General features: G+C 37.4%; 2 protein-coding genes across 2 annotated transcripts; both read right to left on the bottom strand.

Moving 5' to 3' along the window:
- Window positions 1–3,548: 3,548 nt before the first annotated feature.
- Window positions 3,549–12,561, bottom strand: LOC117907582 (ubiquitin-fold modifier 1). Its single transcript, XM_034821169.1, has 4 exons — window positions 12,452–12,561; window positions 12,132–12,229; window positions 4,743–4,775; window positions 3,549–3,945 (listed from the first exon to the last, which is right to left on the bottom strand). Exons 1-4 carry the CDS (start codon window positions 12,514–12,516, stop codon window positions 3,848–3,850), a joined length of 294 nt encoding a protein of 97 aa, XP_034677060.1. The 5' UTR covers window positions 12,517–12,561; the 3' UTR covers window positions 3,549–3,847.
- A 189-nt stretch (window positions 12,562–12,750) lies between these two features.
- On the bottom strand, window positions 12,751–14,233 carry LOC117907580 (pathogenesis-related thaumatin-like protein 3.5). The gene is made up of 3 exons (XM_034821168.1): window positions 14,133–14,233; window positions 13,304–13,970; window positions 12,751–13,113 (listed from the first exon to the last, which is right to left on the bottom strand). Exons 1-3 carry the CDS (start codon window positions 14,191–14,193, stop codon window positions 12,987–12,989), a joined length of 855 nt encoding a protein of 284 aa, XP_034677059.1. The 5' UTR covers window positions 14,194–14,233; the 3' UTR covers window positions 12,751–12,986.
- Window positions 14,234–17,237: the final 3,004 nt, after the last annotated feature.

Here is a 17,237-nt window from a genome sequence, read left to right as displayed (position 1 = left end):
GAATTTAAAAAAATAAGATTGAATTGAACTTGCATTAAATATTTCATATTAAAAGTTGGACTGAGTTGAGTTTGGATCGGATCGATTATTTTTTATTTTGATTTGATCTCGAGTCTACGATTAACCATTTGCTCAATTTGCAGGACTAAGAATAATGAATAAAAGGGGCAATTTTCTTAAATAGGCCGAAAATTTAGTTGCACGAAGATTCGAAGAGAACTAATGTCTGAACTTGATCTAGGGCTCATAGCTGGTCAGGAATCAGGATAATGAAAAACAGCTTAGCTAGTTTGACAATAGGCCGAAAGTGAGTTTTAAGGCTTGAACCATAATCATACTGCCCGCTGATTGCTGGAGGAAATTAATGACCGAAGGTTAATCTTTCATATTGAATTTCCGATGTGGAGTTTCGATACAAGGATTTACGTGGAAAATATAAGAAACTGGAATACAGTTGGCACAATGGGCCACGTTTTCAGTTGAGAGCTGGGATGCACCACGCCTACGTCCCTAAACAAGCCGCTCTCATTACCGCGTACTAACCTTTGTCGAGTTATGTGTAGATCCAAGGGCAGTTTCTAATGTATTGACCAGTCTCCGTCAGAGAGTGAAAGGTGGGGGGCAGAGGGGATATGGGGTCACCCTGCCACAAGTGAGTGAGTGAACGTAATGAAAGGGACGGTTGCCCTTGAAAGTCACGGCGAAGGGGCAAAATGGTCATGCAAAAAGAAATAATGATGCGGTTGATGACGTCATCAGAATCGCCTGTCCAAAGGAGGACCTCAAACACGCCGAGACATGCGCTCCCCCCCCATCACTTTCTCGGGATCGGCTCGCACACTAAATTAGCTTTGGAGAGACATTGATATGCATATTTACAGAACTACCCATTAGAGATGACCAGGGGTATATGTGTAACAGCCACTACACACCTTTTAGCGCAGAATATTTGCCTGGGCGACTTCAAGTACAAACCATTTTTATTTTTCTGCACTACCAAAAACGCATATGGGTATATAAAGGAAAAGTGAACATGTCTAGGATCATTATGCTTGAGTAGCCTTTAATGTCCTATAAAAAAGAGAAAGAGATGGGTGTATATAGAGAAAAAGTGTATGTATTTGGGATAATGAAGCTTTAGAGCCCTTTGACCACGTACTATTTATTTTTGGGGCACCACTGCAAAAATGGTACGATTAAAATTAAGCCACAAAAATTGCTTAGTGACGCACCATCCACTTACATTCTTATTGGAGTTTCGTGACGGGTAGGCAATCGGGGAACACGTGGTGATGAGAGAATGAAGGGGGAAAAAGAAAAATCTAAAATTGAGGATGTGATGAGCCCCCTTGCTCTTCTAGAATCATTTGGGTTTGATTCAACTATCCCACAAGGAGGACGGTAAATGAGGATGTATTTTGCAAAAAAATCTAAAAACAAGGATGGCATAATCGTGCCCCAATTCCAAAAATCGAAGTAATTAATGCGATTTTTTTTTTTAATTTCTAGTATATTTTTTGTGTTGTTTTTTTTTTAATGTGAATATATTTGAATTTAATTTAAATTTTAATAGAGTTAAATACTGTTAAGTATTTAATTAATTTGTATTTTTATGAGTGTACTGTTAAGTGATAAGCCTTTAACATATTTTTAAATATCCCGAAATATCATAATAAAAAATTTAGAATAATTAATTATATGATTAATGAAAACTAGTAATGAAATAATAATTAGGATTTGCTAGGCTATTAAGAAAATATTAAAAATTTTCTAAATAAACATTTGTTTTCAAATGGTTTGTATTCATATTTATGAAAATGAATTTATTGATTTTAGGAATTTTAATTGAATTTAAGTATTATAATAAAGTTAATTTTTTAAAAAAAAAAAATTGTTAAGATAGTAATTCATGAAAAGATAAATTTGTCTTAAAAAAACCGCAAGAGGTTAAAAAAACAAGCTACTCTAACAAATATGAAAATTTTAAGGAAAAAAAAGAAGGTAAAAGACAAACAACCCCAACTTTTAAAATCAAATTTAATTTTTTTTAAAGAATCAATTACCAAAGTAACAATCGTGAAAGCAACATTTGTGTAGATCCATGACCGCAAGAAAGTAAACAACTCCTCCCTTAAAAGAATAAATAAAATAAAAAAGACTTCTTGTACTGCATCAACTCGCCTCTTTAGGATGGGTGATGAAGAAGAGAGAATAGATGGAGCATTAGGGTAAAGTTCGTTGGGTCACTTCCGAGCAACGGAGAGGCGAAGGCAGCTGGGGAACATGAAATGGTCGGGATGGGTCAGTGCTTAGATACTGGGGCCACTTTCAAAATCCTTTGGGTTAGATACAGATCTAAATGGATCTGTCCTCACTTCCTCAAAAGGTGGTAATCATCCAAAGGCGCCAAAATCGTGGACTAATGACCACGCTCATGGTGGACCTTCATCTCATTACATCAAACAAACTTGCCGACTTCCAGTACAGCACATTTCATATCGGTTGCCTTTCCTGGGTGCTCCCAGTTGGTACAGCATTTAAGCACACTGCTGTACAACCCACGCTACGAACGCAAGTGCAGGGTTGCCATAATTCAAAAAACATTAACTGGGAAAGCATCTAATACAAGATGCACCCTCACAGCATTTCCTGAGATTATGTTTGGTTTGGTTCCGGATAAGTATTGAGAGAAAAAAAAAAAAAGAAATGCAAAAAATAAAATAATTTTCTTTATATTTGATTTGGTTCCCAAAAAAAATGGTTTTTCATGTCTGGTTCTACAGTGATTTTTTTGTATAACAAAAATAAAATATAATTAAAATTAGTTAAATATTTATGTATTTTAAAATTATATATATATATATATATATATAAAATGAATTTAAAATAACATATAACAATAATTTATTATTTTTAAATTTAATTTTCATTTAAAAAAAAAAGATAAATTATCTCCTTCTTGTTTTCCTCTATTTTCTATTTCTCACATTTATTTTTCAAAATTTTCTAAAAGCAAAGATAGCTTAAATCTTTGTACTTTATTTTCAGTAAAAGATCCCAGGTGCGTTAATGCTACACCTCCAACAATGCTCTCTCACTAAAGGGAGATAAAGAAACATTATCACGTTTTGAATGGGAAGCTTTTTCTTTTCTTTCGTTTTTTGTCTTTAGTGGGAAAAGTGTAACCTTCCAAATCAAACAAAAGCCCTACCGTCATAATGAACTCACTAGGATGGTTCACGCTTGAAAGTGTTCAGTCTATACCCTATTTTAGTTAATCAAATCTGCTACTTGAATATCATTAGCCATAGGCTCATAGCATTGCCTCCCTAATCAGATTCTGACAATCTAAGATTAAAACCCTGCTACTCCAGGGTGGTTCACATTGCCCCTTGGGATAATTTATCACTGCACTCGAACCACAATGTTTCCTTGCTCAGCAGTTCAGAATTTCTAACTCAGCCCAACAAATAATGGATGTCTACCATCTGACAACTTGTATAATTGTATTATGGAGGTTTGAGAATCACTGACTCGGCCTTTTGTTATTGGCGCAGGCCCATCTCCTAACGGGCAATACCAGGCCTAATATATTTATGGAACTGCCCTTCTCTTCCTTTCATTTTCACTCAAAGTCCATCTATATAAACCAGCCATTGTTCCAATCCCTCACAGGTTAATGGTATTGACTAAATTAGTATCTTTTTTATTAGAGCCAATTACAGTAATATGATGCTCAGGAGAGTATGACAATCCTCCCAACTCATTGAAAGCCAAGAAAACTCGAGAAAATACATCCAGGATGTATTATCTATTCAAATGGAGTAGAGAACGTAGTCCAATCTCTTCACCCTGATACTAAGGCAGCACCCAAAGTCCCAAAAGCTCCAACTCTATCACGGGGAATCAGGCGGAGTTCAGAACCATGTTTGAGAAAAACATTACCTAGAGCCAATCAAATTCAAGTAATTAGTATAATTAAGATTCTAGCATGTGAAAAAATTAATACAAACTACAGACAGCATGGACAAATAATTACATCAACATCATCCCAAGTCCCAACTGCTTGGGACAGGCACATGAATACTGCAATGGTTAAAGAACCAGCACAAATCCAAAATCTAAAATAAGAATGTAAAAGGATCGCCCCAATCAAATGTGATAATACAGATTAAACAAAAGCACAATTTGCGGGTCATAACACACAATGAAGAAACAAACCAGAGAAACCAGAAAAAAAAAAAAAACTAGTTGTAGATCAATAAGTCCTCATTGACTCACCACACCAGGTAGATTCATAGATGGCATGCACAACAATTTTAATCAATCCAATACTCAATATGGTAAGCCTTGAGTGACAAGAATCAAGTAGACTAGTGGCAGTATTTCTATTAGGTCAAATATTACATGTGAATTCAAGCATATGTAAAATCCTATCCTAATTAGTTGTACAACCACAACCAAGATATATGTTAAATTTCTTAAAATTCAAGTCAGCTCTTCAAATCTATTGGCCAATAATTTTTAGAACTAAAAAGGTCAAAAATAGTGAAATTTTACATCAAAATTTCCACAGATACTTCTCTACAGTAAACCGATAAGGTTCACAACAAAAGTATTGCTGCAAGGGATAACATATTTCATCTTGTGCAGAATAATAGTAACATTAGGTAAAAGACAACCACAATAGAATGTTGAACTGAATATGCAAACTAAACCTTAAAGAGTGGGAATTGACATACCTGCACTTTGTTGAGGATTGATTCCTACACCATCTGTGAAAATAATGCATTTAAAACAAAATCAGTTCCGAAGAATAATAAAAGAAAGCTCAAAATGACAATGCAAGTATATCTATTCCTACTATATTAAAGCAAAAGGGTGTGTCTCCCTCCTTGGCATATTGCTTCTTTGTCAAATGTGGGAAAACTTAAATGGCTACGATTACTCTTATGATGAGAAATAAAAAATATAAAATAGTAAATACTCAAGAGGGCCCCACAAATCAATGTAAGCACCCTTTCCTTTCCACTTTTGCTTCTTATAATTCCACATGTCCCTTTTCTTTCAACTTTTTCTTCTTATAATTCCACACGTTACACCTCTTACGTCCATCACGTGTACATGTCTAGTATGTTCTTATCTGATACTAGGAGCATATTACTATCTATAATTTCCATAATCTGATCATTTAGAAAAATTTTGCATAATCACTTTCCATTATTTGATCATTGAGGATGATAATGGAAGTTAATAATGACTAAAAGGAGGATAATCATTTAGTAATCTATCCACAGTCATTTTCCATCTCAATTTATACAATGGTTCTTCCATTGGCAAAGATACAGGACCAACATTACAAAAGCTTGCATAACCATGACAGTAAAACATGTTAGTTGCCAATGACTAAAAGAAGGATAATCATTTAGTAATCTATCCACAGTCATTTTCCATCTCAATTTATACAATGGTTCTTCCATTGGCAAAGATACACGACCAACATTACAAAAGCTTGCATAACCATGACAGTAAAACATGTTGGTTGCCAAGGTGATTGTCTGAGCATCCAAGTTCACCAGGTTCCAAGCCCTCCTTTGATACATATTCTTCATTCAAAATGTCAAGGATTGGAAAGTAGTGAAATAGTGAAGCACAAAGATTGACAAATTCTTGGTAAAAGGGATTGGAAAGTAGTCAATGGCAAAGAGAAGGAAAGGAATGTGTTCTTCCCTTTTTGCGGGAAGATCAAATGAGAGGAAATTGGTTTTTGAAAATTTTCCCCTAATGTTATCAATGAGAGTAACATAGTAAAAGGCCTTCACTGAACCAGCTTTCCTTTAAATCCAATTCCATCCACTTATGAACCTGTTGAAATTTGGCATTCAAAGTTAGGGTTTTTAATTTAGGAAAGTATTTTAGGAATAAAAAAGGAGAGATCATTTAGGATGATTCAGTTTCCTAATTTTAGGAGAGAATCAAGCTAGATTGATTTTTTCTTATTCAGTCATTTGTGTATATATATGTGTATGGTGTGTACCTAAAGCAATCAATAAAGGAATTCAGAAATTCTTCATGGTATCAGAGCCAGTTTTCTGAAACCCTAATCCCTTCTGGCCACCTCTTATTCAGGTCATCATTCATTCCGGCCAAATCTCTCTGGCCATCTCTCAATCCGACTATCTCTCATTCCGGTCATCAGTCCCTGTTCTCAGAGCCAAGGGAGAAAACGCTTTCTGGTCGGTCGAATCGTCGTCAGAAAAACATTCACCGCCGGCGACTTTTCCGGCGAACTTTTTTTCACACCGCAAGGAGCGTCTGGAGGAGATCTACAACTTTTCCCAAAACACCGGAGCCAGAAAACCATCCACGCGCCGCCCACGCGCGTTTTTCCGGCCGGCGACTGCATCTCACGCGCCGGCGCGTGAGGGCGCGTGAGCCACTTTCCGGCGACGCGCTTCCTACTCCAAGCTCGCCTGACGCCGACCAGCCACCCTACGTACCTGTTTCTGCCATCTAAGCCCTGCACGTGCCTCTTTTGGGGTCTTTTTGCCTCCGCGAGCCCTCCGATCAGCTTTTCCGACGTCCTCCGGCTATTTTTCCTCAACTCTAATCCCTGCACGTGCTTTGGGAAGTGTTCTTCTACTTTTCCGGTCCATGACGAAATACGGAATGGCATCATCACAAGTATCCAGCGTCACGTCACCAGAATTAGGAGGCAGATCTGAAATTCCAAACCTTGGTGGCAGTGATTCCTCTCCTATTCTCATCACAGGACACAAATTAAATGGCCATAACTACTTACAGTGGTCACAATCTGTGTTGCTGTTCATTTGCGGTAAAGGAAAGGATGAGTACCTCACTGGAGAAGCAGTCATGCCAGAAACTACAGAACCGGGTTTCAGGAAGTGGAAGATTGAAAACAGCATGATCATGTCATGACTTATCAATTCCATGAACAATGACATAGGTGAAAATTTCTTGCTGTTTAGGACTGTAAAGGACATATGGGATGCAGCCAAAGAAACTTACTCAAGTTCTGAAAATATTTCAGAACTTTTTCAGGTTGAATCAGCCCTACATGACTTCCGCCAAGGAGAGCAGACAGTTACTCAGTATTACAACACACTCACAAGGTATTGGCAGCACCTTGACTTATTCGAGACTCACTCATGGAAATGTCCTGATGATGCAGCAACATACAGGAAAATTGTGGAACAAAAGAGACTGTTCAAGTTTTTCCTAGGACTAAACAGGGAATTGGATGATGTTAGAGGCCGAATCATGGGCATTAAACCCCTGCCAAGTCTCAGGGAGGCTTTTTCAGAGGTTAGGCGTGAAGAAAGTAGAAAGAAAGTGATGATGGGATCCAAAGAGCAACCTGCCCCAACATTGGATGCCTCTGCCCTTGCGGCTCGGTCATTTAATAGTAGTGGTGATCGTCAGAAACGGGAGAGGCCTTGGTGTGATTATTGTAAGAAACCAGGCCATTATAAGGAGACTTGCTGGAAGCTTCATGGCAAACCGGCTGATTGGAAACCAAAGCCACGGTCTGACAGAGATGGCAGAGCACACGTGGCTGCCAACTCTGAGAGCACATCTGTTCCCGAGCCGAGTCCATTCAACAAAGAGCAGATGGAGATGCTACAGAAACTATTAAGCCAAGTTGGCAGTGGCAGTACTACCGGTGTAGCCTTCACTGCTAATCGAGGAGGAATGAAGTCGTGGATAGTGGACACAGGTGCTTCTGATCACATGACAGGAGATGCTACCATTCTTCAAAATTACAAGCCAAGTAATGGTCATTCATCCGTCCATATTGCTGATGGTTCAAAGTCAAAAATTGTCGGGACAGGTTCTATAAAACTTACTAAAGACTTATATCTTGACTCTGTTCTCCATGTTCCAAACTTGGATTGTAATCTTTTGTCCATTAGCAAATTGGCCCGTGATCTCCAATGTGTTACTAAATTTTATCCAAACTTGTGTGTTTTTCAGGACTTGAAATCGGGGAAGATGATTGGCAGTGCTGAACTGTGTTCCGGGCTCTACCTCCTCTCATGTGGCCAATTCTCAAACCAAGTCTCTCAAGCAAGTTGCGTACAGTCTCAGAGTATGTTAGAGTCTTTCAATTCTGTGTCAAATTCTAAGGTCAATAAAGATAGTGAGATTATAATGTTACACTATCGCCTTGGTCATCCTAGCTTTGTTTACCTTGCAAAATTGTTTCCCAAATTATTTATCAATAAAAATCCAGCATCTTATCACTGTGAAATTTGTCAGTTTGCAAAGCATACTCGAACAGTCTATCCTCAAATCCCATACAAACCTTCGACTGTTTTCTCTCTAGTACATAGTGATGTGTGGGGTCCCTCTCGGATAAAAAATATTTCTGGCACTCGATGGTTTGTGACATTTGTTGATGATCATACACGGGTAACATGGGTTTTCCTTATGAAAGAAAAGTCAGAGGTCGGGCACATTTTTCAAACCTTCCATCTTATGGTTCAAAATCAATTCAATTCCAAAATTCAAGTCCTCAAGTCAGATAATGCAAAGGAATACTTTACTAGTAGTCTCAGTACTTATCTTCAAAATCACGGCATTATCCACATAAGTTCTTGCGTTGACACTCCACAACAAAATGGGGTGGCTGAACGCAAGAATAGACATCTCTTGGAGGTTGCCCGGTGCCTTATGTTTTCCTCTAATGTTCCAAACTATTTCTGGGGGGAAGCTATTCTCACAGCTACTTATTTGATTAACCGTATGCCATCCAGAGTGCTTACCTTTCAATCCCCACGTCAACTTTTCTTAAAACAATTTCCTCACACCCGTGCAGCCTCTTCTGATTTACCACTCAAAGTATTTGGTTGCACGGCATTCGTTCATGTGTATCCTCAAAATCGTAGCAAATTTGCTCCTCGAGCGAATAAGTGCATTTTCCTAGGGTATTCTCCAACCCAAAAAGGGTACAAATGCTATTCTCCAACCAACAAAAGATTTTACACCACCATGGACGTCTCTTTCTTTGAACATGTCTTCTTCTATCCCAAATCTCATGTTCAGGGGGAGAGCATGAATGAACATCAAGTTTGGGAGTCTCTTCTTGAGGGTGTACCTTCTTTTCACTCAGAGTCACCAAATCCTTTCCAATTCGCGCCCACTGAGTTGTCCACACCCATACCGTCATCAGTCCAGCCATCTCCTGTGACCATCCAGTCTCCCATGCCTATTCAACCTATAGCCCCACAACTTGCTAATGAGAACTTACAAGTTTACATCAGGAGGAGGAAAAGACAGGAATTAGAGCACGGATCACAGTCAACATGTGGCCAATATATTGACTCCAATTCAAGTCTTCCTGAAGAAAACATAGGTGAGGATAGGGCTGGAGAGGTGTTAATTCCCAGCATTGATGATTCTACTCTGCCGATTGCATTGAGGAAGGGTGTTAGGAGATGTACAGATCATCCAATTGGGAATTATGTTACATATGAAGGGCTATCACCATCTTACAGAGCATTTGCTACTTCTCTTGATGATACTCAGGTTCCCAACACAATACAAGAGGCATTAAAAATTTCAGAATGGAAGAAGGCAGTACAAGATGAGATTGATGCACTTGAGAAGAATGGGACGTGGACTATCACAGATTTGCCGGTTGGGAAGAGGCCCGTGGGGTGCAAGTGGATTTTCACCATAAAATACAAAGCAGATGGATCAGTCGAGAGATTCAAGGCTCGTTTGGTAGCTAGAGGGTTTACACAATCCTATGGGATAGACTATCAGGAGACTTTTGCTCCTGTTGCAAAACTGAACACTATCAGGATTCTTCTCTCATTGGCTGTCAATCAAGATTGGTGCTTGCAACAACTGGACATAAAAAATGCGTTTCTAAATGGTGACCTAGAAGAGGAAGTCTACATGGAAATACCACCTGGTTTCGAAGAAGTATGGCAAAGAATCAGGTTTGCAAACTCCAAAAATCCTTGTACGGCCTTAAACAATCTCCCCGAGCCTGGTTTGATAGATTCACAAAAGCAGTCCTGAAGTTGGGCTACAAACAAGGTCAGGCTGATCATACTCTATTTGTCAAGAAGTCTCATGCTGGGAAAATGACCATATTGATAGTCTATGTTGATGATATTATTCTATCTGGGAATGATATGGAGGAATTACAGAATTTGAAGAAGTATTTGTCAGAGGAGTTTGAAGTTAAAGACCTTGGAAATTTGAAATATTTCCTTGGTATGGAAGTGGCTAGATCAAGGAAGGGAATTGTAGTCTCTCAAAGAAAATACATACTCGATCTTCTTAAGGAGACCGGTATGCTTGGATGCAAACCAATTGATACTCCTATGGATAGTCAGAAGAAACTTGGTATCGAGAAAGAAAGTACACCGGTAGACAGGGGGAGATATCAACGGTTGTCGGGCGCTTGATTTATCTCTCACACACTCGGCCAGATATTGGCTTTGCAGTGAGTGCTGTAAGTCAATTCATGCACAGCCCCACTGAGGAACACATGGAAGCAGTCTACAGGATTCTTAGATATTTAAAAATGACACCAGGGAAAGGTCTATTCTTCAGAAAGACAGAGAACCGTGACACTGAAGTATACTCAGATGCGGATTGGGCAGGAAACATCATTGACAGGCGGTCCACTTCTGGATATTGTTCTTTTGTCTGGGGAAATCTTGTTACCTGGAGAAGTAAGAAGCAATCAGTTGTAGCCAGAAGTAGTGCAGAAGCTGAGTACAGAGCTCTTGCACAGGGAATCTGTGAAGGGATTTGGATAAAAAGGGTTCTTAGTGAACTGGGGCAAACGAGTTCATCTCCAATTCTGATGATGTGTGATAATCAGGCAGCTATAAGCATAGCAAAGAACCCCGTGCATCATGACAGGACCAAACACGTTGAGATTGACAGACACTTCATCACAGAGAAGGTGACTAGTGAGACGGTTAGATTGAACTATGTTCCTACCAAGCACCAAACCGCAGACATCCTCACCAAAGCTTTACCTAGGCCTAACTTTGAAGACTTAACTTGCAAGCTGGGATTATATGATATATATTCTCCAGCTTGAGGGGGAGTGTTGAAATTTGGCATTCAAAGTTAGGGTTTTTAATTTAGGAAAGTATTTTAGGAATAAAAAAGAAGAGATCATTTAGGATGATTCAGTTTCCTAATTTTAGGAGAGAATCAAGCTAGATTGATTTTTTCTTATTCAGTCATTTGTGTATATATATGTGTATGGTGTGTACCTAAAGCAATCAATAAAGGAATTCAGAAATTCTTCAGAACCAAAAATGGATTTGCAGGCCTTATCAATGTGCAGATGGTCTCCAAATCTACAGACTTTAGCCATGCCACATCAATCAATTGTCAAAAATGATTTCAAGTCATCGAACCAGGAGAAACTAACACTGAATACTTCTCCATTGGATGTCTCATATCTTATATATATATTTTTATCCAACTCCAATTTGTCATGTTTTCCCATTGATATGCACCAATAGTTTCCCTTTGTGCCCTTTTTCTTTTTGTTTAGATTTATTTCTTCTCTGCTGAATTTGAATTTTGTTTCAAAGGAAAATCAATCCAAGAAAGAAAAGTAATAGGATATTGGGAGAGTTTTGATTTTCATTGACGGTTGAGAAAGTTGACAAAATAAAAAAAAATTCACAGATAAATTTTAATTCTTCCTATATTTAAGTGAAACATGGTTTTTTTGGGACAATTAGTTGACATGTCATGGTGGGAATTCATAGATTTTAAAATCTTTGTACATGATTTTAGCATCAACAGGATAAGAGAAATCCAATCCATTTATGCATAAGAGAGAGCCAAATCTTGAAAGGAATTGATCATCTAAGTTAATAAGACAACTCTTTTTAATTGTGAAATTTGTGTCAATAGAGATGTTTCTCGTTGAAAGATGAGCCCGACACCCTACAACAGCTTGGAATTTCAATTACCAAAAAATTGCTTACCTCGCAAATTCACCTTAACATAATCAGATCTATAAACAACGAATTAACAAACAAATAATCTGAATTTCCAAAATACCAACAAAATCACAGAAATTTAGAAAAATCGTAAACCCTAGACCAAGATGAGCAGAATACCGTTGGTGATGATAGCGCTGGTCTGAGGAGGAACTTTGAATTCTTCAGCTGCGAATTTCAGGACGGCGGTGAACGGAGCCGCTTCTGGTACGCTAAACCTGCAATTGACAAATCAAACAACCATAAACCATGTGAAACCCTAGAGACACAAAACCGTAAAAGAAGAATAGATGGAAACTTGGAATCCTATAGCGAATTGGTGCTAAAAGAATCGATTTCCTTATTTTTCCTAGGGTTTCTCGGAATCCAAAAGGAGCACAGAAAGAGAGAGAGAGAGAAAAAAAAAAGAAATTAAAGAGAAAAGGACTTGGTATACGAACACTTTGAACGGAAGTTTTGGATCGGAAGTGAGCGTGACCTTGAAGGACACCTTTCCACCGGCCATTTTTTGAGCTCCTTCGGCCTTCGTATCGTGGGAAGCGTATCCATGTTTATATATATCGTATTCTTGTATACTGTATGCCATTGAGTTACTATAAAGCAATTAATTGAATTTCCAATAATGGCCTCACTTTTGTCCTTGTTGAATTGGGCTGGGCCAAGCCTCAAGTTGCAACCCATACTAAAAATCAGATTTGGGCTTTTAATCCAATTTACTAAGTTGTATAGAATTTATTAATGAGCTTATCAAAAAGCATTAATCGCCTTTTCATTGAATTGATATTTACATATCCATTACATGCTAGGAGACCATAGAGTGGGTAGGTAGGTAACCCATGTGATAGCGGGAAAATCAGAAAGTGTCAACAGACAAATTGTAAGACGTGGGAAAATGAATAAATGTAGTTGAGTTGGTCATTTTTCATGAAGGGCCAAACTCATATTTACATCCATATATATAAACACTTCCTCCGATCAAGAGACGGATATGGTTAATAGAAATGTGAGCATCACAGCCCACCATGCTCCAATCAAAGATCTTAAGCCCTTAGATCCACTGCAGATGAGTTTGTTGTTGTGGTAGGTGCACGCTGGCTGCCGCCTGAAAGATAAAAAAAAAACTCATATGTTTAATGGTTAGTAGACGATAATCATTCAGGTAATTAAGTAGATTAATTAAGAAGATCGAACATAGATAGACTTCAAGATGTGAAGTGGTGGGTTTGTAATTTGTAAATTAAATTACGTGTGCTTGATGGTTTATTATATATGATGCATACAATATTACCAACCTTGATCCGCAGAATGTGATGACGTAGTCGGTGGTGCCGGAACAGGTAAAAATGCTGGAGGGATCATCATAAGCGTAACTATATGCGGCTGGACAAGCCTCCTTGAACTTCTTGGAGTAGGAGGTAGGTACACATGTGGCGGCGTTCCCATAAAGCCCTTTACAACAGTATTCATCAGTGTTGAACACATCGCATGCACTCCGGCACCCTACAGTCTTCCCACTGGATTTAAGGGCGAGCTCGGACGGGCAAGTGTCCCTTAGGTTGCTGTCACAGCCAGCAATGCTGCAATTTCCTTTACCATTAATGGGTTTTACAACTAATGGTAGGTTGAAGCCATCGACAAGGCTAACATCGTAGAAATCAAGAGCTGCAAGTGTGAATTCTGCGAGTGTTGCAGGTGTTTTGCCTGAGGCCGAGCACTTGATGTTGTCGCCGCAGCTCCCGGTTTGGCAATTTCCCTTACCAGTTTTATCAAAGTTGCAACCTGATCGACCCCATATACGCCCAGACCAGCTCAGTGGAGCGGTGAAAACCCTTGATTGGCCTGTTTTTAGGGCAAAGCCCCCACCATCAAAGTATTCGCCCGGGAAGACCGCCGGCCAGATTGTCTCTTTACAGTCGTTTGTTATAGTGAACACTCTTGCCGATTCTGATATTTGTGGCACTGTCCATCCAAGAAAAATGTACAAATAGAGGCTTAAAGTTTTGGTAATCACACAGGAATTTCTAAGATCATATGATTAGGATTGATTCTACAATACATGCTATCTTTGGAGAACCAAACAGATGACAGAATGAAAGAAAAATGATTAAGAGAAGATATTACCTGATGAAACTACAATCAAAATCAGCAGAAATGATAGAGGCGAGCTAAGGTGTGGAGCCATCTGTCTTTTAGTTTGTGTCAGATAGAGAATAGAGGCGTAGAAGGGAGGGGCATGAGTCTCAGAGTAACGCATGAATATAAAGCAAAGGGCGGAGAAGAATACGTGTGGAGGGAGAGTGAATCAAAGCACTGACCAAATGCGGAAGGCTTGTTTGAAAGGTTATATGATTCCTTTCCTGGTCCTTTCCTGCAAGTTCCTTGAGGTTCTGTCTCCCGCTCTCATTTGAATATATGAAAGCTAATTAAGACGCTGCCTTGTGGGGTAGCTGAGAATCGAGGAGGAAAACCCCATAGCTAGCACGGTGGCTGCAGGAGTTTCTCTTTTGTCTGCATCATCCTCCAAGGTGAATTGAGAGTGGGAATTTTTAAGCTATCCATTTTTGTTTTCTTTAAATGCCCGGAAGGAATTTAAAATGATGTTAAGCAAGAGGCAACCATAATTGATTAATTGTACGGGAAGCCCCATGGTTACTAGTCACCCAAGTTGAAATGTTGAAGCCTTTGAAAGCTTAATTCTCCTGCCCCACATCTTTTCATGCCCTTGGTATTTTTGCAAAACAGCTTTGTATATGCTTGTTCATTTCAGTGATGCCCTCCTAACAAAGCAAAGTTGGAATGTCTTCTCTGGTATCTCAAATCTTTTCAGTCTTCTGCCTCTTTTCAACACCATTTGGTACACTGACTTTAGTGCAGAAAGTAGAATGCAAGAAAATATAGCTCGGAAAAAAAAAGTAGATAAAGTTTAAATTCAATAATTTTTTAGTTATTTGATTAAAGGGTATTTGAAAACCCATTTTTTGAAATCTAACCTCGTACCATTTTTTTGGTCTCATTTGGACAAAATTACCCTTATTATTTTCTTATAAAATGAACATTTTTAAAAAAAATTTACATGTAAATACTTGAAATGACAAAAGACGTTTATATAAAAAAATTAGTTACTTTTCAAGAAAAAAACATTGGAATTGTTAGATTCATAATTTGAGGATTATTTCATTTATTTTAATAAAATATTTCTTAATTCTTTATTTTAAACTTGAGATTAATTTTAGTAACCTTAGTATTACTGCAATAAATTTTCACTTGAATTCTTCTAAAACATTCATTGGTTTTTATCCTTCACTGTAGGTCTATGTGTCGGGTCTTAATTGCTCGTGATGATAACTGTTTTGTAATAGAATAATATTCTTTGAAACTATGCTGCCGTGTCCACGATCACATAGTCATATTCTTGTGAATACAGCCTCTATAAGATTAACTCAAGAGGGCTACCCTCTAGAACATGCCAACCTTTTGATTCAAACTTTTTAACTGTTAATCTTTTCCAAGTTTTGGCTGAAAATTCAAATTTATGGTTCAAGTTATTCCATTAAACATATGGGTCTGCACATAAACAGGCTTGAACTGGGCCTGATCGTGGGCTTTATCTTTAAAAGATTTTCGAAAAGGATATGTGTCGCAAAGCCCGATCCGTGAATTTTAGCGTTGGAGGAACTGCTTAGAAATTGAAATAGCCAGCTATCAAACCGGCCCACACGAATTACAATTGGATCCAAATGGGACCATTTCAAATTCGACTCTGTTCGCCTATACGGGCCGGGACTTGAAACCAAAGCAAAATCCAGAATGGGCCAAAACAAGGCCTGTTCTGCCCCCAACTCGAGTTCTCTCATGCCCATCACTGCCCATCTTGGGGTTGACCCATCTCAGTTCGGCCCAGAACCAGTCTTTTCAAACTAGACATATACCGAATCCGTTCTTGGTCGATTTCCAAAGGAACAAGCATTACAACCCCCCCAATGAAATTTTCTTGGCATCCAATCAACACACGAAGGAAATAAAATTTCAGCTGAGAAAATGATTGATGCCTAACTAATAAATCAAGTCAGAAGTACATTAATTCCTTATTGCCGCGGCCACGTTGGATCTAAGTAGTGATCATATCAAAAAACAAAGAATATATTATGGTATTAGTAAATTATCAACTTACTCTTAAACAAAAACATTTCTATTGCTATTAATGCCTACTTTGTTTTTAAGAATTCCAAAGTAATAAAAAAAATCAAATATAATTTCAAATTATTTAATACTTATATAAATATATATATATATATTTAAATTTTTAATTTTCTTAAAAAGGAAAAAGCGAAGGAAAGGAGGGATGAATGGACATTCCTTAGCTTTTTGCACGTGACGCCAATCAATGAAGCCTAACTTTCTATCTAACAAGGCTAACACAACTTCACATCATAAATTTATGATTCTAAATCTGGATTTTTATAAAGTAAAGGTCAAAAATTCATATCTAAATAAAACCTAACTTTTTATAAATATGAGGAAAGCCTAGAATACAAGCTATGATGTCAAAACCCAATTACAATTCCATTGGTTAGAGAGCAAGGATTAAAATTTTCTAGGAAATTTTGGTATGTTGAAGCTCGAAGCAATATCCGGTATTGCTGCTACGGAAAAGAATCACAACAAGATGGGTTATGACTATCTCGAAGATCCAACTACTGAGAGGGGATTTGGGTAACATACATCTTAGAGTACGTTGGGTAGTGATTTTAAAGAGTGTTTTTAAATTTTCTAATACTTAAAATTTTATCTTTTGAGTATTAGAAATGTTAAAAATATTTTCTAAATTTACTATCAAACGCATTATCAGTTCTTCACAATTTTTTTGGAAAACTATTTATTTATTTTAATTTTAATTTATATTATTCTTTTATACAACTTTTTTTTTTCAATTTTATCACTTTAATATATTTTTTAAACAGAAAATCATTGATTACTTTGATTTTTAATATTTTTATTGTATTTATTACTTTAATTTTTTTTTTAAAAATTATAAAGATAAAATTACCAACAAAGGACTAAAATATTAAAAAATTAATAGAATTTTTTTTTATATAATATAAGTTTTATATAAAAATGATTTTTGATAAGATAAATTATAAATATAACTTTAAACTAAATAAAAAAATAAAAATAAAAATTTCTAATGGAAATTTATATATATACTTTTTTTTTTTATAAAATTTA

The sequence above is a fragment of the Vitis riparia genome, chromosome 18 (assembly GCF_004353265.1).
Source record: "Vitis riparia cultivar Riparia Gloire de Montpellier isolate 1030 chromosome 18, EGFV_Vit.rip_1.0, whole genome shotgun sequence".
Taxonomy (NCBI): domain Eukaryota; kingdom Viridiplantae; phylum Streptophyta; class Magnoliopsida; order Vitales; family Vitaceae; genus Vitis; species Vitis riparia.
The sequence above is the reverse complement of the archived record's forward strand: the minus strand, read 5'-3'. Positions and strand labels throughout refer to the sequence as shown.